The 27,157-nt window shown below is 33.6% G+C and overlaps 1 protein-coding gene across 5 annotated transcripts in view; it reads left to right on the top strand.

Annotated features, from left to right (window-relative positions):
- The window catches only part of GRID2 (glutamate ionotropic receptor delta type subunit 2), a 1,456,428-nt gene that overhangs the window by 1,097,836 nt on the left and 331,435 nt on the right, over positions 1–27,157 (top strand). For all 5 annotated transcript variants that reach the window (XM_032861590.1, XM_032861599.1, XM_032861608.1 and 2 more), the window contains one exon: positions 22,222–22,419. In XM_032861590.1, the coding sequence (XP_032717481.1) occupies positions 22,222–22,419 (198 nt within the window). The remainder of the gene's footprint in view (positions 1–22,221; positions 22,420–27,157) is intronic.

Below are 27,157 nucleotides of genomic sequence, written 5' to 3'. Positions count from 1 at the left end.
CTAATCTTCTCTCCTGAAACACGTGCAAAGCATTTAGCATGTACTGCAGAGAGTTCTGGCCTTACCAATCAAAATATGTCCGTTCAAGTTCCAGCTTTTCCACTTAATAGATCATTGAACTTATAGAAACAAAAGAACTATTTCTGAAACTTAGTCTTCCTGTCTGTAAAAGGGAAATAATGGAACTGGCCTTTAATGTGACCAAATGGGTTTTTATGGGTAAATATATTAAACTATGTGAAAGCAGTTAGCAAAGTACACAGCATCTTTAAATATAAGATGTATTGTCCCTGCAGTAGAACAGTGATATGCAAATTGAAGAAAAGAAAAAATGAGCATGACTGATCACAAAAGTATCATTCATCATTGTCACCAATCTTCAGATTTTTAATTTTTTTTAATTTATTTATTTGACAGAGAGAGAGAGATCGCAAGTAGACAGAGAGGCAGGCAGAGAGAAGGGAGAAGCAGGCCACCTGCTGAGCAGAGAGCCCAATGTGGGGCTCGATCCCAGGACCCTGAGATCATGACCTGAGCTAAAGGCAGAGGCTTAACCCACTGAGCCACCAAGGTGCCCCCAATCTTCAGATTTTTGTGGGAAATTATTTATAGGACATAAGGCAGACAAAGACACATGAATTGTAGACTCATGACTTTTAGGCCTAGTTACTATTACCTTAATTTAAAAATCTGCTAATGAGAGCCACCACAACTTTTATTGCTAGTGAAGCTGGTGCTTTTGAGAGGGAAAATGAGGAGCAACAATAAAAAAATACCCGAGGATTAAAAAAAAAAAAAAGCCCTTAATTATAAACTTAAAAAACTTCTGAAAGTCTGTGTATCTAATTATATTGTCTCAGAAGAATTGTGTTTGATTCCAGGCTAGTTCTAAATAGATTATATATTAATAAATAACTAAGAAAATGCTTCAGTAATAGCCCTGAAATTCATTGTCCTCATTTTTTTGCTATGGACATAGTCCCAGTTTTTGCTACTTGAAAACCTTCAGCATTTTGAACCTCCACAGAGGTTTAAGCTTTCATGAAGTCTCAGCCTCTCAGCCTCCTGAGACTAGAGACAAAGTTAGGCGCAGCGAGAATAAGCTGGACAGGAGGCTCCACTGGACAGGTACTCACAGTCGGGAGGTGCTAAGCTCTGGTAGCTTCCACAGCAATATCTGAAGAGGGCTTCTTTGGAAGAGTTAATAAATAATATAGTTTGGTTCAGGGCTTCAGACAAAAATGGCAGCTTTGGCTGGCAAAGTCTCCAATTGATGTTATATAAAATAAATGGAAAGTTGCAATAGAATACAACAAGTACTATGTCATAAATACTGCATTGGAAGTGTACAGCATAGCCCTGTGAAAAACAGTCCCTGGAGGAGTTCCATCTCCAGATTGGCAGAGTGAGGAGTTCATGGACCTCCTTCCCAGCAAAACGACCAAAACATTAAGTAAGTAAATAATAGATAAAGCCATTTAAAGTCTGGAAATTTTTCTAAGGGCATACAGAAAATGAAGTAACACTCAAGAAAATCTAAAGCTCAGTCAGAACTACAAAAGTCTGTGGCATCTAAACTACCTCCTAATCCTTCCCTTTCCACCTCAACTCCTCCCCAACTCAGCTTGATGGAAGTTCCACTCCAAGCAGGTTTTCCCAAGAAGACAGGACTCCCTCACCCCCAAGTTCCCAATGAAGAGTTATTTCATCTGGAGGAACTGGCAGCTAGCATTTCTTGTACCTTCCACCTCTAATCTAAAGAGGCTAAATTCCAGGTGAGAGAGGCTAACAGTTTGGGGGCTCCCTTTCTCCATTCAGCTTCCACCCACAGAATGCAGTTTCTACTCCAGGTGTGGCAGGCCTGGAATACTGGGGCCTTGATTGCTCCAGCTTGTTCCAAAGGTTCCAAGCCAACAAAGGTGAGTGGAGAAGACTGGAGGCTGCACCTAACCCAGTATTCAGAGTAGGGGCACTGAAATTTTGCTAAGGGAAGATACAGTCCATAAGAAAAGAGAGCACATAGGCATTCTCCAATTACTTGAAACAGTATAGGGAAGTTATGTCAAAGGCTCCTCTAAAGTTAGAGCAACAAGCTAAATCATAAGCCTACTAGTTTGCCAGTGAAAACCAGGGAAAGAGATGGTCAGAGAGAGGCTTCCTGGGATCAAAAAAATTTTTAAAGGCTGGCCTCTAAAATAACACCTACTGAAATTTATTTTGTTCAGACAGATGAACAATTTTTTATCCAGGGCTTTCCTGAAAACAATAAAGCAATCAGCCAGTAATTCATGGAGTATAATGACTACAATGAATATGACACAATATCTATATGGACACAAACATCCTCAACAAAATGCTAGCATACTGAATATAGGAGCATATGAAGAGGATAATTCACCATGACCAAGTGGAATTTATCCTAGGTTATAAGTTTGGTTCAATATATGAAAATCAATGTCCTATACCATATTAATAAAAAAGGAATGAAGTCACATGATCATCTCAACAGATGTAGAAAAAGAATTTAATAGAATCCAACACTATTTTATGATAAACACTCAACAATCTGGTAATAGAAGGGAATTTCCTCAACTTGAGAAAAACATCTATAAAAAACTCAATAGCTAATCTCGTATCTCTGGTGAAAAACTAGAAATCTCCCTGCCCTAAGGTCAGTAACAAGACGTTGGTTATCACTATTTCTACTCAATATTGTAGCGAGGATTTTAGCCAGCACCATTAGGCAAGGAAATTAAATTTTAAAAATGAGATTAAAAAGGAGGAAGTAAAATTGTCTCTATTTGTAAATGACATGATCTATATACAGAAAACCCTAAAGCATGTATAGATACATATACACACACGCTGTTAGAGTTAATAAATGAGTTCAATGATTTTGCAGGTTATAAGGTCAGTGTACAAAAAAATTATATTTTTGTATACTAACAATGAAAAATCTAAAAAAGAAATTAATGAAATATTTCCATTTAAATATATCAAAAAATAAAATAATTAAAAATAAACTTAACAAAATAACTGATTTTTATACACTGAATGCTATGGAACATAGTTGAAAGAAATTAAAAAGTCCTAAATAAATGGAGAGATATTTCGTGGTTATGGATTGAAAGACTCAATATTTATTATAATGGGAATATTCTCAAAAAAAGAAAAAAACAATGGGAATATTCTCCAAATGGATCCACAGATTCAGTGAAATTCCTATCAAAATTCTAGCTCTTTTTTGCCATAATTAACCAGCTGATTCTAAAATTTGTGTGGAAATGTCATAGAACCAGTATGGAGGGGGAGGGGAGGCAACAACAAAAAGTCTTGAAAAAGAACAAAGTTGGAAGACTCAAACCTCTCAATTTCTTAGCTTACTAAAAAGCTACAGTAATCAAGATAGCATCATATTGGTTAAAGACTGACATTCAGATCAGTGGAATAGAACTGAGAGACCAGAATTAAGCCAAAATTAATTGATTTTAAACAAGTGTGTCAAGACCATTCACTGGGGAAAGAATAGTCTTTTCTAAAATCATGCAGACACAACTAGGTACCCACATGCAAAAGAATGAATTCAGACCCTTAGTTTAAGCCATATGTAGAAATTAACTGCAGGGTTGCCTGGGTGGCACAGTTGGGGTTAAGTGCCCAGCTCTTGATCTCAACTCAGGTCTTGATCCCAGGGATGTGAGTTCAAGCACCATACTGGGCTCCACGCTAGTTGTAGAGCCTACTTAAAAACAAAACAAAACAAAACAAAACAAAAACTCCAAATGGATCATAGACTTAAATGTAAAAGTTAAATCTATAAAATATGTAAACTTTGTAACATTATTTGGGCAATAGATTCTTAAATGTGACACTCAAGGCACAAACAATAAAAAAATCAGAAGATTGGATTTCATCAAAATTAAAAACATTATGCCTCAAAGGACAGAATCAAAGGAAGTGAAAAGTCAACCCATGGCTTGGTAGAAAATATTTGCAAATCATATTTCTGATAAGGGACTTGTTTTTAGTATATATAAATAATAAAGTTGGAATAACTCAATATGAAGAAGAAAAATAAACCAATTAAAAATGGACAAAAGATCCCAACAGATAGTTTTCCAAAGAAGGGATATAAATGGTCAATAAGCACATGAAAAGATTACCAAAATTATTTGTCGTAATGGAAATGCAAATCAAACCTATAATGAACTACCACTTTGCACCTTCTAGGATGATTATAAATCAAAAGACAGATAATGGTGACTGTTGACAAAGTTGTGGAGAAATCAGAACCCTCATAAATTGCAGGTGGGAATGTAAAATAATGTAGTTGCTTCACAAAACAGTTTGGCAATTTCTCAAATGGTTAAACACAGGGTTACTATATGACTCAGAAATCAGAAATTCTGATACTTAGATATATCAAATATATATATCTGATCTAAGTACTTAGATAATACTTAGATATATTCCAAGGAGAAATGAAAACGTATGTCTACACAAAAACTTGTACACAAATATTCATAGCTTTTTTGATAATAACAAAAAAAAAGTGAAATAACCCAAATGTCCATCAACTGATGAATGAATAAAGAAAAGGCAGTATACTGGTAAAATAGGATATTATTTTGCCATAAAATCAAATGAAGCACTGATAACATTGTACACGGATCAAACTTAAAAACTTTATGCTAAATGAAAGATGTCAGTTACAATAGATAATATGTCATATGATTCCATTCATGTGACGCATCAAGAATAGGCAAATGTATAGGCATAGGAAGTAGAGTAGTGACTATTTAAGGCTGGAGAAAATTAGGGGGTTGGGAAGTGATGGCTAATGGGAACTGGATTTCTTTGCAGAATAAAGTTCTAAAACTGACTGCAGTGATGGTAGCCCATCTGTGAATACACTGAAGCCAATGACTGTGAACATGTCGAATGAGTGAATTATATGGTATGTGAATTATATCTCAGTGAAGTTATTAAAAAAGAAAAAAGAAAGAAGAACAGTGTGGAACTGGATTATATTGAAATTCCCAGTTCTCCAACTCTCTATGATTCTGTCTTCATCAGTAAAATGGAAATAATAATACCATCTACCACACGGAGCCACGATGGAAATTAAAGGAATTAATGCATACAAAGAACAAAGGACTTGTAACAGCCTGGTACATAGGAAGTGTGTGTGTGTGTGTATTAGTTCTCTTTATGCACAGGGTATTAAGAGAAAACTTAAAAGAGACATCTAACTCATGGGTAAGGCAGTGGGAGAGGCTTAAAGGATGATGAAGGATGATGCAACGTGGTTTTGAAAGATGAGCAAGGATTATCAAGGCAGATAAAAGGGAAGAGATATTCAACAACGTAAAGAGTATATGCAAAAGTATGCAGACATCAAGAATTCAAAGTGTCCTATAACTAAATAGGAATATTACCTGAAATAAATGTACTTGAAATGCAGAAAATTCCAGCAGCCTGTGTGTAAGGTATTCTTTTTTTAAGAGCCGCTTTGGAGACAATTCAATTAAAAATTTGTTTGTGAAAGTGAGGTTAGCATAATACAATTTCAATAATATCCATCAACAAGTTGAAGATATCATCATTACAACTCTGATCCAGCCTCAAGTTTAGATAAAATGGTTCTCATTTTTGTTATGGAAACACTGTAATCAGTAAACGTAGCTCAATATTGTATACATGTTTTGTTGTCTCCTCTGCTGATTGTACCCATCTTATGTGAGAGAAAAGGGAAAAGGGTTATTTTTATAAACAGACCCTTGAGAATTAGATACAAACGATGGCCTATACAAACGATGTAATTTATAGCAACACTGGAATACGTGTTCACTTCAATGCTCACTGAATGAAATCATCATGAGAATTGATGCATGACAATGGCTTGACAATGTCTTATTCTTTCTCATCACACCAATTCTTAAGTTGATAGTTGTCATGCAGACATGTGTGAGTATCACTACTGCACTGAGGTAACCATGCATGATCTGACATTTTTCCTTTTGGAAGTTGAAACCTGAATTCTTGGACTAAACAATGAATAAATATTTCAGAGACATGTTATATAACTTACTTATGAAAAACAGATTTACTATTTGTCTCTAAATGTTTAGAAAGAAATTGACAGAGCATTTGCAAATTCAAAGATATAGGCATCGTGGGTCTATATTAACTTCCATTACTTCTGCAGTATTCTAACCAAAATTATATGAGCTGTGGTATACTTTATTTCTAAATTGCATTATTCCACTGTATCTGAAAGAAAGTAAATGATAAAGTGACCTTGAAGTTTTCAGTTATCTTTCACCACTGCAATCATCTTAGTATAGTTACAACAACACTAAACCAGTCCTATATACAGTTCCTCAGAAATGAACATGAGTATAAAAATAAAAAAATGAATAAAAATAAAAAGAATAAACAGAGACATGTCTCTGATATAGATTTTTCTCTTTGGAGTTACAAAGGATTCTATTAATGAATTAATAATCATTAAAGCTTGTAGATAATGTTCCCAGCTAACACTTAGAGCACACTTACTAATAAATCTTATTCTTGGTATTTTAAAATCTCCTGTCTTCATGGAGCCCTTAAGATTCTTATTTGCATTTTCGTGATATGACTGAGACTTAGAACTAATTAAATAACTTCTTCAAGTTGGCAAAAATAAGCACTGATAAAAAAAAGCGTTGAATTTAGGTTTGTCTGACTCCCTAACCACCCATGATGGGGTAAGGATTACTAGACTAAATCTCTGTAATAAACAACTAGAAAACAGAGCGATGAATGGAAAAAAAACTTTCAAACCTTGGTTAGTAGGTAAAAAAGGATTCCGATGGTTAAGAGGTTGGAGACAACAAAATGATCCCAATAATCACTCCAGATTTCTGGCTGGTGGGAATTTCCATACTGGAGAAACAGGGATATAGATCCAAAACAGAGCTTATCAGCCTTACTGAGTTTAGAAATTAGAGATCTAAGTTTGGGAAGGCTGAGGTGGTTGGTAATTTAGGGACATGTTCTAGAAAAGAGAGAGCTGTCAAGGAGAATACTTGCAGAAATTTTAAGTCTTGGCTGAGTAATAAGTTGTAAATGCATACAGAGAAACTATACAAAGCTGGGCAAAGAATGACAGGAGGCAGATCACGTCCCAGAACTCACATATGATGTAGAGACTTTTGAGAAAGATTTTGTTTTGTGTGTGTGTTGGGGTGGGGGAGGAGGAGGATCTTATTCTACCAAGACCTTAAAGAGGTATGAGAAAAGCATATGTTTATCTTTGAATTATGTAACAATTAATAGATATTTAAGTATATAACTTATATAGCTATTAAGTGGCATAGTCTCATGTATCTTGCTATTTTGGTGTCTTAAATGTTCCCCTGATCTCTCAAAAGGTCCCTCTTTTTATTAGGAAGATGCATATTAATCTGCCACCTCTGAACTTCAATAGCACATTGATGTTGCTGTTTTATTGCTGACCTAAATTAGCCTTGGGTAAACAGATGCAAAAAAAAAAAAAAAAAAGAAAGAAGAAAGGAAGAAGAAAAGAAAAAAAAAAGTCACAGGATCTCTTTACTTATGTTTTAGAAATCCTCCCAATAAATAGGGGAAAATGGTTTTGAATTAAAATGAATAATTATATTTATTATTATAAATTATATATAAAATATATAATAAATTATATATAAATCTAATTATAAATCATTACAAAATGAATAATTGGGTTTCTGTTTACAAAGGAAATAAATTTTGAGAAAACCTAGTGTGCTTTCCCAGTGTCTCTCAAAGAGCCATGGAGTTGGATGTCCGTGAGGAAGCTGGACCTCAAGTGAGCTTCAGATTCTTTCACAGAAACAGGAACAGGTTTTGACCAATAGGGGACCATTTATTAAATCACTATCCATTGCACTAAATGGGACTCTAGGGTAGACTGAAATGAGAAGAGATACCTCCAAAAAGCATTCAGAGTGGGACTAGCTTATTCATCTGTCAGCTTCTAGAACACAACAGCTACTAAAATTCAGCTCTCTCTAGGGAGGTAGGAGTCAGCCAAGGAGAGAATCACCATACTGCATGGAGGCCCCAGAAATGGAAAAGTTGGTCAAGGAAAGGAAGGCAAATGCATACTGATTCAGAATACACCCCTTGGGTTTTTTAATGATCAGTTAAAATACAAAGAGGTTTGGGTTGTAAGGTGTCGTTTTACAGCATCTCCATGTAAACTGTGTACTAATTATTTTAACCTGGAAAAAAAAAAGGTGATCATGTTGGAAACTGCACAGAATTTGTGATTCTTGCATGTTTAAAATCTTTTAGAAAGGAATTTCAGGTTCTCTGGGTGATGGACATTAGTGGGAGAAAACGAACATTATATTTTTTAAGGATTTTTTTCTTGGGTAGATTTTAAGTTTTGTTTTTGTTTTTGTTTTTTTTTCTCTGTCTCTCTTTTATTTTTAACCATTGCTAATACCATGATAATTTGAAATGGGAAAATGGACTGTTCAAACTATTTTTCCCCATTGATTCTTATGTACAGTAGTGTGCTCCACAGTTCAGTTAAAAATAACAAGCTGTATGTTGTTCTGAACTACATGTAATCTCCAAGACCATGGTCAATAAAGCACTCAAGAAAATGAAGATTTGAAGCAGAATGGTCTGAAGTCTCTGGGGGAATAAAGAAGCAACCGATTAGCATTTGAAAGCAAGGTCCTTTACTTTTTAAAAATCAGGAGAATAAAAAAGTGATCACTCATCAAGAACAAAGTTTGAAGAATATCTCACTTTTGTTTTATTAGTCCTTTCAAATTTTAAGAATGACCTTTGGTTATCAACTCCAAGAACTAAGATGTATTTTAACACACATAGTATTAGATTTGGGAACACAGCTAGAGTATCTCCTTGAGGAATGCAAGAATAAATGGGACCAATGTTATTTTTTGACATTCTTAAGTGACTTTTGCTCCATCCAATGGAGGATCCCACAGAGAGGAGGTGTTAGGGCTGGTATAGGCTAAGTTTTCTGATTTATTATGCTATCAAATATAGCAATGAAAAAAAATTTTTCTGCATCTTTACATGTTCCAGTAAATTATCAGAACCTACCTCTAATTCCTTATTTGTATCCCCATAATTAATTCAAAACTGTAGTTCATATCCATAGTCCTGGTAAGAGGTGGCACAGAGGTCATTTTTATATGCCTTATTATTAATTTTAATAACATTTCAGGTAATCTTCTTTATATGCTTATTAATTTGTGAAACATAGAATATTGTCTTTGTAGCTAAAAGTTCAGACTTCTCTACATTTTGTAAATCCCCACAGATTTGCTTTTTGCTTTTAAATATCAGCACCTTTCTGCTTTCTACTGTTAGGTTTCTGCCCTCTAAACAGGAGATCTTTTCTTTTACGTTTCCCACTGTGCTTCCTAATAAGATCAAAAGAAAAGGTACATCCTTCAGAAAGCATTCAGTTCACTAGAAATAGAGAACCTGTCACCTTATTCTTAAAACCTTAGATCGGGCAGGCCAGTGGCTGAAATAGTGAGTGCATTTTCCACAGAGGGTGTAGAGAGGGCTTAGTGAAATTATTAGGTGTCTTGTTCTCTCCAGATTTCCTTTTAAGGAAGATACCATCTTTATTCAGAAAAAAAGCTTGGGACTATTGGGAGAAAAACTTTTCCTCTACCCTCTTAGGTTCCAACGCTTGAGAGCTTGTGCATTAATGTGCAATAGGCAGAATAACAATGGGTTAGGGCTTCCAAAAGGAAAGTTTGGAAGGGTCTATTGTTTGTTTAATGCTACAGGGAATGAGAAGTCTCCTTCCTGGAATTTGCTGGAAACTCCCTTGGAGTAGGATAAGTGGCATTTACACTTTCAGAAGGCTCTGCTTTAGTCAGATAAGGGAAGTTCAAATAAGTTTTTAAATGTTTTCACTTTAAAATAATCTTTGTGCTAAAACTGTGATCCCATCAATATGCTGACTAAAGTTAAAGTGTGAATCAGAAGAAGAACTTTTAAATTACTTTAGAAATAAAAAGGAATTTTAGAGTGCAGAAAGGGAATGAGAGAGAGAGAGATTGATTGACTGATTGAGACACCACCATGTCGTTAAAAGACCAAGTTTTTGTTTTTTTGGTTTTTTCTGGTATCTGCCACGTAGTTTATGCTCCTCATTCCCCACCCATTAAGCATGTGAATGCACCCAAATACAGATAAAGGCAGGCTAAATTAATAGTTAAAAATACAGACTTTAGTATCAGACAACACTGGATTCAAATTTCAATCTTTCTCACTAGTTTGTGAACACAGGCACATTATTTATTTATCCTATTCCAAATTTCAGTTCTCTTATTTATAAAATGGCAATAACAACACTGGAGCATTCCAAGAACTACGTGAGGTGATGAATGTCAAGTGATAAGAATGAGCACGGGCCTCATTATTATTGTTGGTATTTTTTATTTGCTTCTTCCCTTCACCTGAAGTATGTTTTGAGTAAAAAAAAACATTCTTTGACCTTGAACTCCCTTTATTCTACTAATTATTTCTCATGTCAGTGTCTGAGGCTAGTTTTGTGTCTACTTCATTTTTTTTATTCTCCAACCACTGAAATTGGGTTTCTATCTTGACTTCTCCAAAGAAAGTGCTTTTCAAAATGTCGTCATGATCTCATACTTGACAAATGAGATGGACATTTTCAGGTTTTATAAACTTTCTGTACCTATTACCTATGTTAGAAACCACTGCCAACTTACTCCTTGAAGCTCTGCCCTCTCTTGAGTCCTCTAGCAGTGTCTTCTGCTGTTTCTCTTCTGACCTCTCTGTTCTTCTACCTCTTTCACTGGAGTGTCTTCTTCAGGAATTCCATTTTTAGCTCTTTAAACCTAAATGACTTCATTTACTTTCTTGAAAACTACAAACAAATTTTTATTTCTAACCCTGGCCTCCCCCTCATACTTTAGACTGATGTATCAAACAAGTGTTGCAGTATTAAATATTCAGTACCAAAAACTTAGAAAATGTGAAAAAGGAAAAATAACAAATCATTTGTAATTCCTCCATCACAAACTTACTAAAATTTTGGTGTCTGTCACTTACTAACTAAACAAAACGAAATTACTTTACTCATAATGATGGAGATAATTATGATTCTAAATTCACAGGCCTATTGGGCATAAATATACAAAAAGCATTTGAAAAATGCCCAGCATGTAGTAATTTGTATACAGACCTTTGCTGCTATTATTACTATCATTATTTTTCAAATTTTAAACCAGACATTGCTATGGACTGAAAATTCATGTGAGCTTAATTCCCAATGTGATGGTATTTTTAGGTGAGGCCTTTGAGAGCAAGTAGGGCATGAGAAGAGACAGAAGAATGATGATCTCTCTGGTCTCTGCCAAATGAGGTGGGGCAACCAAACCCCTCATTATGCACTAAATCTACTGACATCTTGTTCTCAGACTTCCTAGCCCCCAGAACTGTGCAAAATAAGTATTGTTTAAGCCACATAGTTCATGGTGACTTGTTATAACATGAATTAAGACACACACACTCACAAGTAGTTTTGTACATTTCCTTCCTATTTAGCAATATATGAATGAACATTCTTAATGTAAATAGTTTTTATACAGCAAATGTGATCAATATTTCCCCCATCTACTTGATGAATTATCTTTATGCTTGCTTCAGACTTCCATTAATTTATCCACCCTTTTATATAATGCCCAACATGCCAACTGAAACTCAACATTTTTCTTTCCCATTCACTGAAATATATGGGAATGGAAAGGAAAACAACACTTTTAAAGTGATATTTTTAATCTCCTAGAAGACTAACAAAAACAAACCAATCCCAAACGTAAAAAATGTTATTCTTGGTTTAAGAAAACAACTTGCAACCCAACTCTGAGCAGAGGGCTAGGTGCCAGGGCAAGGAGACTCTAAGGTTGATGACTGAATGTGCTGTGTGGTCATTGATCATGCAGATACTTTTTTAAAAAACGTCTGTAATTGTTGAGCATTTCCTTTGTTTTCAAGTTCTCACTGCAGAAGTTGTAATGAACATTTTTTAGATATATACTTGTGCTTATTTATGATTACCCTCTTATGTAAAATTACCAGAAGAAATAATATGAAAATTTGAGACATTTGCTTTCCTACTGTGAATTTGTTTTCTTGAAAAGCTGTTGCAATTTTAGCTCACATAAGTGGTGTATAAGAAAGCCTGTTTCTTCACATGCTTGTTAGTAAACATTAACATTCTTTTTAATCTTTGCCAGTCTGATGAGCAATAAATAAAATAACTCATCTTATTTTAATTTTTGTATTTTCCAAAGGTGTGTTAAGAGAACAAAAATAAATAGTTCACTCTCAGTGTTTGCTATTGAATTTTGCCCCTTTAAAATTTAATCTTAAAGATGATGATAGGGGTGCCTGGGTGGCTCAGTTGGTTAAGCGACTGCCTTTGGCTCAGGTCATGATCTTGGAGTCCCAGGATCGAGTCCTGCATTGGGCTCCCTGCTCCTTGGGGAGTCTGCTTCTCCCTCTGACCCTCCCCCTTCTCACACTCTCTCTCTCCTTAAATAAATAAAATCTTAAAAAAAAATGATAATTTTAATGATTGCCGTTGCTTCCAATAAATATAATTTCCCTTTTAACTGATTATATGAGTCACAAATATGCAGGGGAAAAAAAAAGAAAGTACACATTTTCATGCTTTCTTCTATTAAATTTGAATGTGTATTAATTTTGTATTCAGTACTGTAGGTTTTTACAAAACACTACCTTTGATTCCATATTGAACATTCACCTTGAAGTCTATTGATTGAGAGTTTTAATTCCTGGGCACCTGGGTGACACAGTTAGTTAAGTGTCTACCCTTGGCTCAGGTCATGAGTCCTGGAATCGAGTTCCATGTCAGGCTCCCTGCTCAGTGGGGAGTCTGCTTCTCTGTCTGCCTCTGCTGCCACCCCCCCACCTGCTTGTGCACTTTCTGTTGCTCTCTCTCAAATAGATAAATAAAATATTTTAAAGAAAAAGAAAATTTTAATTCCATTAATAGAATTGTGATACATACCCCAAGTAAAAAACCTTCAAGGAGAGTCTCAGAAGTCCATCTTCTTCTGAAGACTGATGTCTCTACTGAGGTTCTCTAGGATGTATGGCATAGCATTACATCGCTTCTCACTAAAAACTTAAAACCTCACATTCAGTATAACCATGAATCCCATTAGCTCTACCTTCAAGAGCTACTGAGAATCCAATTATTTCTCATCAAATCCATTTTCCTACCAAGTTATGATCAGCTCAATTCTGGTTTACTACAAAGGACTTGTAACTGATCTCCTAGCTTCTGTCTTATTCCTTCCAATCTTTCATCAATAGTAGATGTCAACTGTCCAGTAAACTGTTAAACATATTAGATCATGTCCCTCCCCTGCCTGGAACCCATCAGGCTGTCTGTCTCAGTGGAATTAACAGCTCAAGTCATTACAAGTTTAAAAGCTCTGTTTAGGCTCCATCTGGCACCCACCCATTACTTCTCAAACATTCCCTATCTGACTCTAGCTCCCTGGGTTCCTGCCATACCAGTGTCCCTCTTCTCTCCCACGTGGCAGAGAAACACCTGCCTGACGCATTTGCACTTACTCTTTTTTCAGTCTGGAATGCTCTTTCTACAGAGGCTCTTCATGATTGAAGGTACTGCCTTTTCTCACATGCTTTTTGTTCTCATTATTTAGTTCATTTTCCCCTACAGTACTTATCACCACCTGACATAAATATATAATACTTACTTTATTTAATGTCTATTGCTCCTCTTATTTTGTAGGCCTAGAAGGATAGAGATGTCTGTTTCTTGTTTGCTTATTCACTAGCACATTCTTAAATAAAGCCCAGCATTAACACTCTTTTGAATGACTTAAAAAATATGAATTTCTGCTATGTTTCTGTAAGTAATATTATTTTGGTTAAAAATACCACTTGTCAGGGATGCCTGAATAGCTCAGTTAGTTAAAGCATCTGACTCTTGATTTCAGCTCAGGTCATGATCTCAGGGTTGTAAGATCGACCCCTCCATCGGGCTCCATGCTGGGTGTGCCTGATTAAGATTCTCTCTCTGCCCCTCTCCATAATCCTGCTCACTCTCATGCTTTCTCTCTCTTTCAAAAAACAAAAAACAAAACAAAACAAAAAAAAAACACTAGTCATAAACATTCCAAGTTTAATTTTATATGGCTTTCATTATATTCTGGTATTTAATTAGTGTTAGTCTGCATTTATTAAATGCTCTTATATCCTGATGGAAAAAAGAGTCTTATAAGGTTTGGCTGACATTTATTAATATTACTGTTCTCGGCAATATTTTAACAGGAACATGATATATCAACGAGAGAGTTTGTAAATATCATCATTCTGAAGTCTAATGTTACCAAGTCCTTCAGTTTAATATTTTTATAGATTTCTTATGTTTGGTATAGCCACTCACTTCTTGCAGTTGCAATATGCTAGATCTCAAAACATGTTCTTGATACCTTTTTTTGGGATAACTGTGCTTATGAAGTACTCTGCACCTAGTAAACTTTTAACAATGCTTATAGAATAGAATTGACTCTTGCATGTGGGTATTCACATAGGTGTTAAGTTGAGCAAAATAATGAAGATTTGGGCCAAACAAACAAACAAAAAATAATATCTTGTGGTCAGAAAGTAAATTGAGAGCCTGGTATTTCTAAGTTTGTATATGATAATCATTTGGTCCATAAAATCTTAGGCTCCTAAAACGTATTTTCAAGTGCAGGCTAGGGAAAATCAATAAATGAGAATTAATGTACTTAGGATTTTTGTGATTGCATATTGTCCTTGGTAACCTTGTATTCCGTTACCACATTCTATATTTGTTTTAGAAATGAACACTTTTTGGTTTCCTTTTGTCACTCTTCATTTAGCCTACAAGTCACTAAGATGTAACCATTTCAGGATTTGAAAGCAATGTATAAAATCAAATACATTATTTTTTAAAATGAATTACTTTGCATACTAATAGCCTTAACTTCATGTTAATTTAAAGTACTTTTTGTCATTTAATTATTTACAGAATAGGATCAGAAATAATAAGATATGGTTTTAGGAAGTTAAGATGGCTTTTTTTTTTTTAAGATTTTATTTATTCGACAGAGAGAGCACAAGCTGGTGGAGTGGCAGGCAGACGGAGAGGGAGAAGCAGACTCCCTGCTGAGCAGGGAGCCCTGATGTGAGGCTTGATCCCAGGATCCTGGGATCATGACTTGAGCAGAAGGCAGGCACTTAACTGACTGAGCCACCCAAGGATCCCTAGGATTGCTTCTTAAAGTTACTTCTATGATTTGTAACCTGAATGTTGCATGATAAAAAATACTTTGCAAGGATTTTGAAAGATATGTTAGTGTGATATTTTCTAAATATTTGCTCCTCTATAAGTTTTTATTGCAAGAGCTTTTTTAAAGATATTTTCATTGCATAGCCCCGTGACCGCTTTTCTTCTCTCCACACAACTCAAACATTCTTTTCCTTTACACTACCCAGATTATTTATTCCTCTGTAGAGGTTGTTCACGTTTGTTTTACTATCCTGGTATCTCGATATGTTTTTAATAACAAATTCCATACCATTAGCCTTTGTAACTTAGAGAAGTTTCAAATGTTCTTATGTGGTCTATAAAAAATAATGATGCCTTTCCAAGGAGAACGGTGGTCATTAGTTTTGCCCATATCAAAGTGGAATGTGTCATCCCTAAGCAAAATATAAGCTCACACCGTGCATAAAGCAACTCTTGTTTGCTTCAGCCAGATGCATGTTTTATGAGGAAAAAAAATTTTTTTAAGCAGGCCATTAAGAAATATTCCTGTTCCCTTTTTAATGTCTTTGAGCTGCACGTGTGAGCAGAATTGTAAGGAATTTCTAGTGACTCATTCCTAGTTTTGGCCATCCTGGTGTTCTGTGACATTGTGCATATTAAAACCCCTAAACAGCTCTCGGAAAGCCTTGGCAATAGAGCTTGTCGCTTGAAACTATCAGCAATGTCAGATGCTTTTTTCCAACTCTATCACTAGCAAACAATATTGCATAGTTATTAAAATATGGGAATTAACTACAAAATCTGCAAGTGGCAAACAGTGTTGTAAATCAGCTAAGCAATTAGCATGAGATTTTTTAAGTGACTGAATACAAATTCAGAATTATGAAGTTATTATCTAATAACCCAACAAGTGATGTGAATAAATCCCTGCTAATATGAAAATTATCAAACCACAGAAATTCTCTTCTCTACAAGCAGGTCTGTGGATCCTCATGCTAATGTGCTTAGATTGATAAACTACAGGCATTCTGTGAAAGCTTTGTTTATTCCAGTTGCTGCAAATTGTGCTTAGAGAATCTGTCATCCAAATGATCAGCAAATTGAAATCTGCAATTTATTTTCTCTTGATAGGTGGACAGGTTTTCACCGGCTTAAGCTCAGTTTTATTAATACTCTTTGAAACTAATTGCTGGAAAATGAATTTTAAAGGCAGGATTTTATCATTTCTACCCTCCTCCCCCAACCTCCTCCCCAACCCGCCATCATTATAATACGAGACTCAAAGCCACCTGTATACACTTTGGAAATATACGTTAAATAGGCACAGACTATAATCTCCTGTCATTCATCTGCATTGTTGCAAAGGACCCCTAGACCTTGCTTCTGCCACAAGTCATTCTATATGTTGTTCTCAAAATTACTTTCTCATCAGGCTGTTTACCTTCCACAAATTTCCAGCTCCTTTCCAAATAAAAGGCAAAATCTTCATATGGCTTCAATGCCCTCAATTATCTGGTCTCACTTAACATACTTTTTCTTTATTTTTGTTTATATTGCAATATTACTTCCATACAGAAAAAAGCTCAGACCATTAGTTAATAAAAAATAAAATAACAACCAGGCAACCACTGTCCAGATCAAAAAATAGAAGGCTATCATTATCACAGAAGCCAACTTTCCTTGTGCATCTTTCTGATGATATCCTCCCAGCGTCTCAGAGCTAATCACCCAGACGTGATCACTTCGCTCATTTTCTTTATTGTATCTCCACCTGCATGTAAATCCTTAAATACACAATTAACTTTACCTGTTTATGAATGTTAAAAAATGGAATCAGACTGTTTTCTTCAAGTATTGTTTTTTTTCACCCAACATTATTCTTTTTTTTTTTTAAGATTTTTATTTATTCATGGACAGAGAGAGATCACAAGTAGGCAGAGCAGCAGGCAGAGAGAGAGGAGGAAGCAGGCTCCCTGCTGAGCAGAGAGCCCGACGTGGGACTTGATCCCAGGACCCTGAGATCATGACCTGAACCGAAGGCAGAGGCCCAACCCTCTGAGCCACCCAGGCGTCCCATCAACATTATTCTTTTAAAAGTCCATTTGTGCTACTGTGTATAGCTCCAGGTTCTTAAATTTTAAGCTGTTTAGTGTTACATTGGATCCATTACATTGGATTACATTATGTTGGATCCATATACCACATTGGATTAATGTGGTTACATTGGAACCATATACATTGGATCCATATTGGATCTATATACCACAGGAGATTTATCTTTTCCACATTGATGGACATTTGGATTTTTATTATTCCCAGATTTGCGCTATTATGTACAGTGTTGTTATAAACATTCTTGGGTATACATTTTGGTGCCCAGGATTCTCTTAAGTGTTCATACCCAAGGAGTAAAATTGTTGGAACATTGCTGTACATATCTTCATGCTAGATAAATATTTATGTAACACTCAAAAACAGGCAAAACTAATTTGCCTGTAAATATCTCCATTCTCTGCTGGATATGTCAAGACACTTTCTAAAGTATTGAACCAATTTGAACATCCAACAATAGTGAATGACAACTCCTGTTTCTTCATATCCTTAGCAATATTTGAGATTATCAGACTATTTCTCTTTCTGCTTCTCATCTCTTTACTTTTGCTTTGAGATTTTCTAGTTGTTTATTCCATTGCACTATGGGTATTAATTCTGAAGTATTACAAGTCACTAATTCTCTCTTCATCTGTTTCTAACCTTCTGATTAACTCAGTTATTAAATTCTTAACTTCAGACATTCTCTTAACTGCTTCTTAAATTTCTGTTTAGTTCTTTTCAGATTGTGCAATGACACTTCATGTGCTTTCCAATTTCCCGTGAATTTGTCTCTTGTCGATTTGTTCTAGTATGGTAACATAATTTTTATAATATGGATCTGAAAATTTTAGTATCAGAGTTCTTGAAAGATCTATTTCTTTTGTATATTATTTCCACATTTGTATATGTGAAATAGAATTTCCTTTTACATAGTATCTTTGACTTCTGTTTTGAACATTGTTTAAACAATTACTTAAAGGAATAATGTAAGACCTAAAATGCAGATATTTTCTCCAGAGAGTACTATGGATTGATTTATTTATTTATTTTCTGGCATGCATCTGGAATCTCTTCCAGTTTCATACCACTTTAAGTTGCATTAAAATTTGAGACAAATTATTAAGACCTAAGTTTTAATCCAAGGGTTGAAAAATTTAAGGTCCAAAGAGATGGAGTTGAAGTAAAATGATTTATTATGACTTCCTGTTCTGTAACCTTCTGTGTGATCTTGAGTTGAAATTTTTCTTCCTAATTTTTCTTATCTGTTAAAATAGTCCATTGCCAGTAACTCCCAAAATGAAGGTTTCCTTTTCTTTTCTTTTCTTTTTTTTGGTAATACTTTCTGTTGTGTTTCTCTGGTGTTTTGTGTGTAATAGTTACAGTGTATGTTGCTTTTGTTTTATGTTATATTTTTTGAGTATGTGGCTTTTTCCAAACTGATTATTTTGGAAGTGGTGGCCATGACTTTCTACAGTATCAAGTATAGTGGGTACTACACCCACTAGACTGAGTGTAGTAATTTGATGCTGTAGATGCTCAATTCATGTTAAATAGGTAAGTCAGTGAATGAATAAATTTTGGACATAGATACGTAGATAAAAGTGATTCAACCACGTTCATTATTGCTATAGGGAAGGGAAAGTATTTTTTCTACTGTTAAGTCCTAGACCTTCAATCTAATTTCTATTGGACTATCAGTCCAATGTATTGGCTGATTTTCCTCATAAAGCATAACTGCTCTGAGGTAAGATGTACAAATAGTGATCCTAATCTGTTAAAGAGCTTAAAAACAAAGTCTAAAAACATCTATTCAGAAAAGAAGTGATAGGATATAATAAAAGTTTATTTGGGTTGTAAAATTTGAAGACCATGTTCATTAATAATTCATCAATCTTCTGTAAAAGAACCATTAGGATAGCCATTTTTACTCTAGACCTTTAATGAATTCTAGCTGATTTTTCTGGAACCAGACTTCGGCAACAAAACTTTGAAAGGATCCATTTGCCTGGGTATTTACTTATAATATTGGAATTAAAAATAATTTTGAGAGGAAAATTTAGCATATTAAGGAAATATAATTTAGCATATTCAACAACTGTTTTAATGAGATAGGAGTAAAAATTAAAAAACAATATTTCATATCAAAGCATACATTGGGATAATATTTTGCCAGATCTTTTAGTTTTGCAATACATTTAATTAGTACTCTTAATTGTTTAAGTATCATCCTGAAGAGTAGTATTCAGCTTTCTGTTTATTAAATTGCTGTTTAACTTTAAAGATTTATTAGATTTTGAAGACCATGGGTAAATAGAGAATATATATGATCCAAAATTACTGGTAAAGGAATCAATCAAATAAGATCTCTTATGAATCATCTATACTTTGGTTTGTCAATAAATAAATGTTTAAAATGCAGACTAATTCTAACTCTAAAATTCCAGAATTTCCTAATCTTATTGGCATGCTTCTGAATATGATCTTCTTTTTGGAGTTTATTTAATTCATTCTGATTCTAATGACCTCATGGCCTACTTCAGAGTATTTGTACATTGCATTGCATAGTCGTTGGCTAGGTCTGTGTTTTGTCTGTATAACTGAATGTTTGGTAACAAATTCTGACAATTATCTGAAAGATTACTATACATTTTAAAATACATAAATATTTAGAATCATCAAGATGTTCTATATTTTATACATAATATTAAAGGATTGATTGAATTTTTACTTTTCTCTCATTTGACATCATTTAGATTAAACAAATCAGTATTACTTGAAATTTTTATTGATTCCCAAAACCTCTCTCCTACTGATCTATCAGTGTTCATTAGCATCAAATAGTGTTGTAATGGAAAAACAATCAGGAGCTTGACAACAAAAAAAACTGAAATTTCTTTTTTTCTTATGTTCTAGAATCCTAGAAAGTTAGAGTCTGGTATGGCATTTCACATCTCAAGGGCAAAGACTTCTTCTATTTTATTTTTCTACTCTGTGTGCTTTAAAACAGTTACCAGAGCCCCAGAAATTATGTGCTCATTCCAGCTGGAAAAAAAAAAAAGAGGAAAGATGAAAGAACAATTGCACAAAACACCTGCTTACATTCCATTGGTCAGAATTAGTCACATGGTCTCACCTTGCCTAAAAGGAGACTATAGATTGTCTTTTTTCTCAGGTGCTAATATAAAAAGATAGATGATAGATAGATAGATAGATAGATAGATAGAGAGAGATATACATATGCATATGTATATACGTATATATAATTAGTGAGAAGAAAACAACTACTGGGGAGCAAATAGCAGTCACCTCCTTTATCTATTTATTTATTGATTTATTTTACTCTGAGGTAAGATAAAAACAGTTGACCAAGACCACATTTTTTAAAAGAGAAAGTGTCACTAGTTTAGAAAACCAAAATTTTAAAAATATTACAAATACCACAAAATCAACATAGTTATAGATAAGTTTCAAACTTAGAACTGATTTTCTGGGTGTCCAAAGTAAAAAGGGATACCAAGATAATTAGTTATCTTATTTTAATTATTTAGAAGTGGGCACAAAATGAAACCCTCTTGGCTCTGAAAAATCCAAAAATTCATCTCATGGTATTTTTAGGGGAAAACTGGATGTTACAGTGGGCAATATTTTTATAATAGATGCAGTGATTTTATAAGACACTTACTTTGGATCTTTGATTAAAAGCCAAAGTACAGTATTATTTTACATCTCAATGAAGGTTCATATGTGAGTCTCTAAAGAAAAATGATCCAAGGATAAAGTCTTTGGGTTTTCTGACTTAAACCCAGAATAGATTTTAACCTGCCCAGAGGGCTAGATAAACATATAGCCCTCCAAGCAGGTTAAAATCTGTGTGTGTGTGTGTGTGTGTGTGTGTGTGTGTGTGTATGGTTATCTGTAAATATTACTGTTCTGAGAGGTTATCTGTAAATATGACTGTTCTAAAAGGTTTCTGAACAAATTTAAGAAATTTAGGAGTAGATTTTCTAATTTTCTATAGTCTGCCAGCATGTTTCAAACCAATTGAGCTTCCTTAATATCAGGTGTTTTAAAAAGTGAAAGTAGCTTATTTGTTAATTGTAAGAGGACAAAAACCCAAAATGGTAAAAGACGTAGAAACAGAAACCCATTTGCTAAATTTACTAAATTACATGGTTTGCCAAAAACTTAAGTGGATTTTTCATAGCAATGATAGAGAAGCTGTTTTTTCAATGAAATATGTGGTTATATCTACATTTCAAAATTATTTATCAAATAATACCAAGTAAATGTTATGTTATAAATTTTCATTAAACTATACATTCTTAGAATTTTTTGTTCTTTTCAGAGAGTTTATGTAGAGTTTATCTGTTAAAATATTATTTTACATATTTTTGACATATAGATAACAAATGCTTCAGGATACAAAAAATTTATGGTTTCTTAAATATAATTTTATTATTGCTGAATTGTAGATTGGTCCTAGAGTGACAAGAAAAATGAATTCATGGTCCCTGAAGTTTTATAGTCACTTTCATCTAATTTTTGTTATAGTAGTAATTAAATGAGAAATGAAAAGAAATTAAGTGATTAAACATTTTCAATACTATGACACATCAATAACACATAAGTTATATTTCTTAGTTAATTCTTTCAAAGTTCAAAAGCAATTTTTAGGCTGTGTATAAGCAAAACTCTTTGAAGAATTAATTTTTGGTTTCAGGGAGCACTGTAGATTGACATCAAGGATTTCTCTTATTTCCATTTAGGAAGAACCTTTTGTAATGGTCTCTGAAAATGTCTTGGGTAAGCCGAAGAAATACCAAGGCTTCTCCATTGATGTTTTGGATGCCTTATCTAACTACCTGGGTTTTAACTATGAAATTTATGTTGCACCGGATCACAAGTATGGAAGCCCACAAGAAGATGGGACATGGAATGGCTTGGTAGGAGAACTAGTCTTTAAGGTAAGCATTTATTTATCTATCTACCTATCTGACCATCACCAATGACTGAACTGTAACTCCTAGAAGCTTATTTCATATAAAATAAGTGCAAGGCAGAGGATTAAGTGGTAATGTTGAGTACAAAACTTGCAGCCAGTACTATTTTATGAACTCTGTGCAGAGAAAAACTGATGAGAAAAATAAAGCTACATTTTAAAATACTTTATATAAAAGTATCTACAAAAGGCTTTACTTTTGCCAAATTTACACTCGAAACATTTTGTCAGTATATGATACACACTGAAGTCACAATGTAATTTACAAACACAATTCATATTATTGTTTTCTTTTAAAATGCAATGTTATTTGCAAAAAAAAATAATTAGGGGCTAATCATTTAGTTTCAGGATCTAAGTAAGGTAGATCTATCCTTACTGCTATATTTCTCCTTGTTCTTTGATTTTTCAAAGAGTGCTTAAGCTTCTTTATTTGTTTATCTCTATTTCTGTCAGATTTTGCTTCATTTTTTTTTTGAATCTGTTATTAGGTGCTCACACATTTATAATTATTATGTCTTCCTGATTAATTTTTGAATAGTTGGGTTCAGGTTTGTAATTCACTATTTGATTTATGTATGTCCCATTTTTCTCACTGTTCTTCCTTTTTTTGCTTCTCTTTTGGTTAATTGAATATTTTTCATATTTGACTTTATTTCCTCTTTTGACTTTTTACTGTATCTCTTTGTATTTCTCTTTGTGTGGTTAGTATAGAGATTACAATATGTATTTTTATCACATTCTATCTAGTGTAATATCATACCACTTCACATTTTTTAAAATGTATAAATTTGTAACAATATAATTTCATTTATACCACCCTATCCTTTATGCTATTGTGGTCATAATAATCATTATTTCAGAACTCCAGAGTAAAATGTAAAAGTTTTTTAACTTAAACTTTCAGTTCTCTTTTATAAATATAAAGAGAAAAAAAGTTTCTGGTATTTAACCATTTATCCATTGTTTCTAAGGTTTTTCAGTTAGTTCTACATTTCTGTTCACTCACCTGCCATCATTTACTTCAGAAGAACTTCCTTTGGAATGTCTTGAAGTGTAGTCCTATAGTGTCTTTCACCCTTTTTTTTTAACCTTTAAAATGTCTGTATTGCCTTCAGTTCTGAATTATATTTTTAGTATGTATAAAACTGAGTTAACAGTTTTTCTCAATGTTAAACATTTTAAAGGTGTCTTTCTATAGTCTTTTTGCCATATATTGCCAGAAGTCAGATATCATTTGTATTTTTGTTCCTTTTTTTAGTGTGGGCTGGCTTTTTTACAAATTTTTTTTTCATTTTTGATATTTTGATGTGTAACTATGATCTGCCTGCATGTGGCTTTCCTTGTATTTATACTCCTAGGGATTCACTGAGTTTCCGAAATAAGTTTCATATAATCTAGTAAATGTTGGCAATTTTTCTATAGTTATTTTTTCTATGCTTTTCCCTTCCTCCTCTCTCTTTAAAGCTTAGAGAATATTCATGTTGAACCTCTTAATATTGTCTCTAAGTTACTGAGGTGTTATTTAATTTCTTGAAATATTTTTACTCTTTTACTTTAAATTGTTTATCTTGATCTGCTTTCGAGCTTACTGATTCTTTCTTCTGCAGTCTCCAATTTTCTGCTAAGTTCATGTGGTAACCTTTTTTATTTTAGGTAGCTTATTTTCCAGACCTAGAATTTCAGTTTTTTAAAAATGATTTCCATTTCTCTTCTGAGACTCCATATCTTTTTATGATCATCTTTTCTTGTAAATCCTTCACCATACTGATAACAGGTGTTTCAAAGTCCTTATCTGCTACAGTTTCAACATCTTTGCCATCTCCAGATAGACTTATGTTCACTGCTTTTTCTATTAACTGTAGATCACATTTTTCTAATTCTTCTCATTTTCTGTTTTGTCACATTTGATTGAATACTGACCATTGTGGTTGATACATTATGAACATTTGAGATTATGTCTCTGAGATTGCATACTATGAAGAGGACTGATTTTTGTTTTAATAGCTAGTTATTATAGGTTTCCCCTGAACTTGTGGAGCTTTGATTTTACATGTTGTTAAGTCAGGTCTTTTTTATTTTCTTTAGTTTTGGGGGAAAATCAATTGGTTTTAGCAATCCTTATGTTCTTAAGCATAGCCTTCTGGAGTTTCTATGAAAAGCCTGTGGTTTTCATCAAACCCTTGTGACTTAGAGGGACTCAAAATTTTATCTCTATCTTCCCTGTCATAAGCAGTAATTATAATCTTTGTTCAGCTCTTTTAGTCTTCTGGTTGTTGCTTTCTGCTGATTTTTTAAAAAGTTATCCTCATGCATGTGCAGTTTAGGAGTCAACCAAGGACTTGAGGGAAGCTTATTCACAAATTTTTGGCTCATTCTTCCATGACTCCCTCCTGTCTGTGATTTGTTTTTAATTTCTGGCCACCCTGGCTGCCTCAGACTCCATCTCCTGACACTTAAATCTTATAAGACACTGACTTTCTGTTTGAGCTCCGGTACCTCTTGTCTTCTAAACTGAGGTGGGTCTTCAATAAATAAACCGTATAAAAGTGGATCTCACCTAATGCAATTACCATTTTTCAAGAGTCAGATACCCTTCAGTTTCTTCCTTCCTTTGGTTTATTTCCAGTCTTTTTAATTTATGTTTTTAAATTTGATACAGAATTTACAATTGTTATTCTTTGTGGGTTAGTTCAGTAAAAACTATCTGATCATTGCCAGAACTGGAATTATTTCTGAAATACTTAAACATATTCAGAGAGCTAAAAGGTCTGAATAAGTTGTTTCCAAGACATGGGGAAGAGAAAAAAATAAAATGCTTTGAAGGTAGTGGTAAGAATGATAATGTGATTTTTATATCCTTTAAAATCTTCCTGAGTTTGTTTTATTTATTAAATCAATTACACATGGAATCTTATTTGAAAAACATTAATATCAATATTTTCAGAAGGAAAGAGGGAATGATCAATTCTCATTCCTCTCTTACTAAAACTATGATAATTTATCTTATATTCCTCTTTTAAAAACCCACAAACCTTTTGTATTCTGCCTTTGTATCTCTGAGAGGTCCTACCTGATCTGAACCCAGATAAGCAACAATGTTAAAACAAAGGATAAAGAAAAGCACAGGCATTATTAAAAAGCAATATAAAAATTGATTTATAGAGAATGGATAAAATTCTTAATGAGCTATTTTTCTAACAAACTTCATTTGCTATGCAAATTGATAATAAAAAAGCATGAGAATTAGTCTAATATTGTCGATATTTTTAGACTTGTGGGCTTATTCCAGTTAGTTACATTCTTAAGACTTGCTTTCTCATCTTTGAAGTGAGGAATACAAGAATGTTAATGTAAAGATTACTTAAAAGTATAACTTTAAACACTTTAAGAATTTATTACATAACAACCACACATAAGCAATAGTATGCTAGTCTTCATTTACATTCAATTTAATTGTCTTCATTTTCATGTAAGGGCATGTCATTACTGTATGATAACTTAAAGTTCAGTGCAGTCCTTTTAGAAAGCAAAAAATTAGGCTTAAAGAAAGCAACTGACATATAATTTTTAGCCAGAAAAGTTGTAACTCTGTTTATTGCAACTATATTTTTATTTTATTCACAGAGATATTTGACCATTCTGAACAAGCTCTGAGAAATATTTAGATATTTCTCAGATGCAGAAGAATAAGTCTACCTAAAAGTTTGTTGGAGAAGGCAAAGATAGGAAAAAAATGGAGAAAATGTGGTGTTATGAAAGCCAAGGGAAGATATCTTAAGGAGGAAAGAACAGTCAACATTATAGAATGACTGCCAAGATGTTGAGGGTACATAACATTTTGCTTAACTTTATTATATTATTAATAGAAATGTAAGCTCTAATTTTCAAAAATTAAAAATATGAATTCAATTATACAAATTATAATCAGTAAAATATCATAAGGAGATTTAGATTATCCAATAAGATTCATCATACTGAAATTTTCTTCAGGGTTATTTACCCCTGTAAAGCAAAATAGCACTGATGAAATGGCATAATAATGTTATAACAGAGCTCCACAAAAATGAGTATATTACTGTTATAAATTTTCTGCTAGTGTAGACATTTTTCATGAATCTAAGTATATTTCAAATAACAGTAAACACAGTTGACCCTTAAAGAACATAGGTTGAACTGCATAGGTCCTCTTAATTGTCTATCTTCCTAAGAGAAAACCAAAATTAAAAGAATTCTTCTTGGAGTCTGTCACGATGACTATGGACAGACTATCACATTAAAAAAAGAGTCAAACAAGAAACATGGAAAGTGTCTGAGGTATTTCATTTTTCGAGAGGTGGCACTCATGTTTCAGAGTTGGGTTGATCTCATGTTAAAGGGACTTTCCATTAAAATCAGAAGTCAGGGGTTCAGTACATAACATAACTTTTAGAGAGGAACATACAGCCAGAGAAAGCACATAATCCCATAAATATATATTTGAAGTCTGTTTTAAAAACTAAGAATGTTCCTCACATTGATGGCTGGTATCAAAAAGTGAAGATACAACAAACATTGGTGAGGATGTGGAAAAAAAGAAACACTTGTATGCTGTTGGTGGGAATGTAGATTGGAGCAGCTGCTGTGGAAAACAGTATGGCAGTTCTTTGAAGAATAAAAATAGAAATATCATATGATCCAATAATTCCACCACTGGGTACTTA

The sequence above is a fragment of the Lontra canadensis genome, unplaced genomic scaffold (assembly GCF_010015895.1).
Source record: "Lontra canadensis isolate GAN:19392208 unplaced genomic scaffold, GSC_riverotter_1.0 scaffold1, whole genome shotgun sequence".
NCBI classification, from domain to species: Eukaryota; Metazoa; Chordata; class Mammalia; order Carnivora; family Mustelidae; genus Lontra; species Lontra canadensis.
Note: the sequence above shows the minus strand (reverse complement) of the source record. Positions and strands in the feature narration are given on the sequence as shown.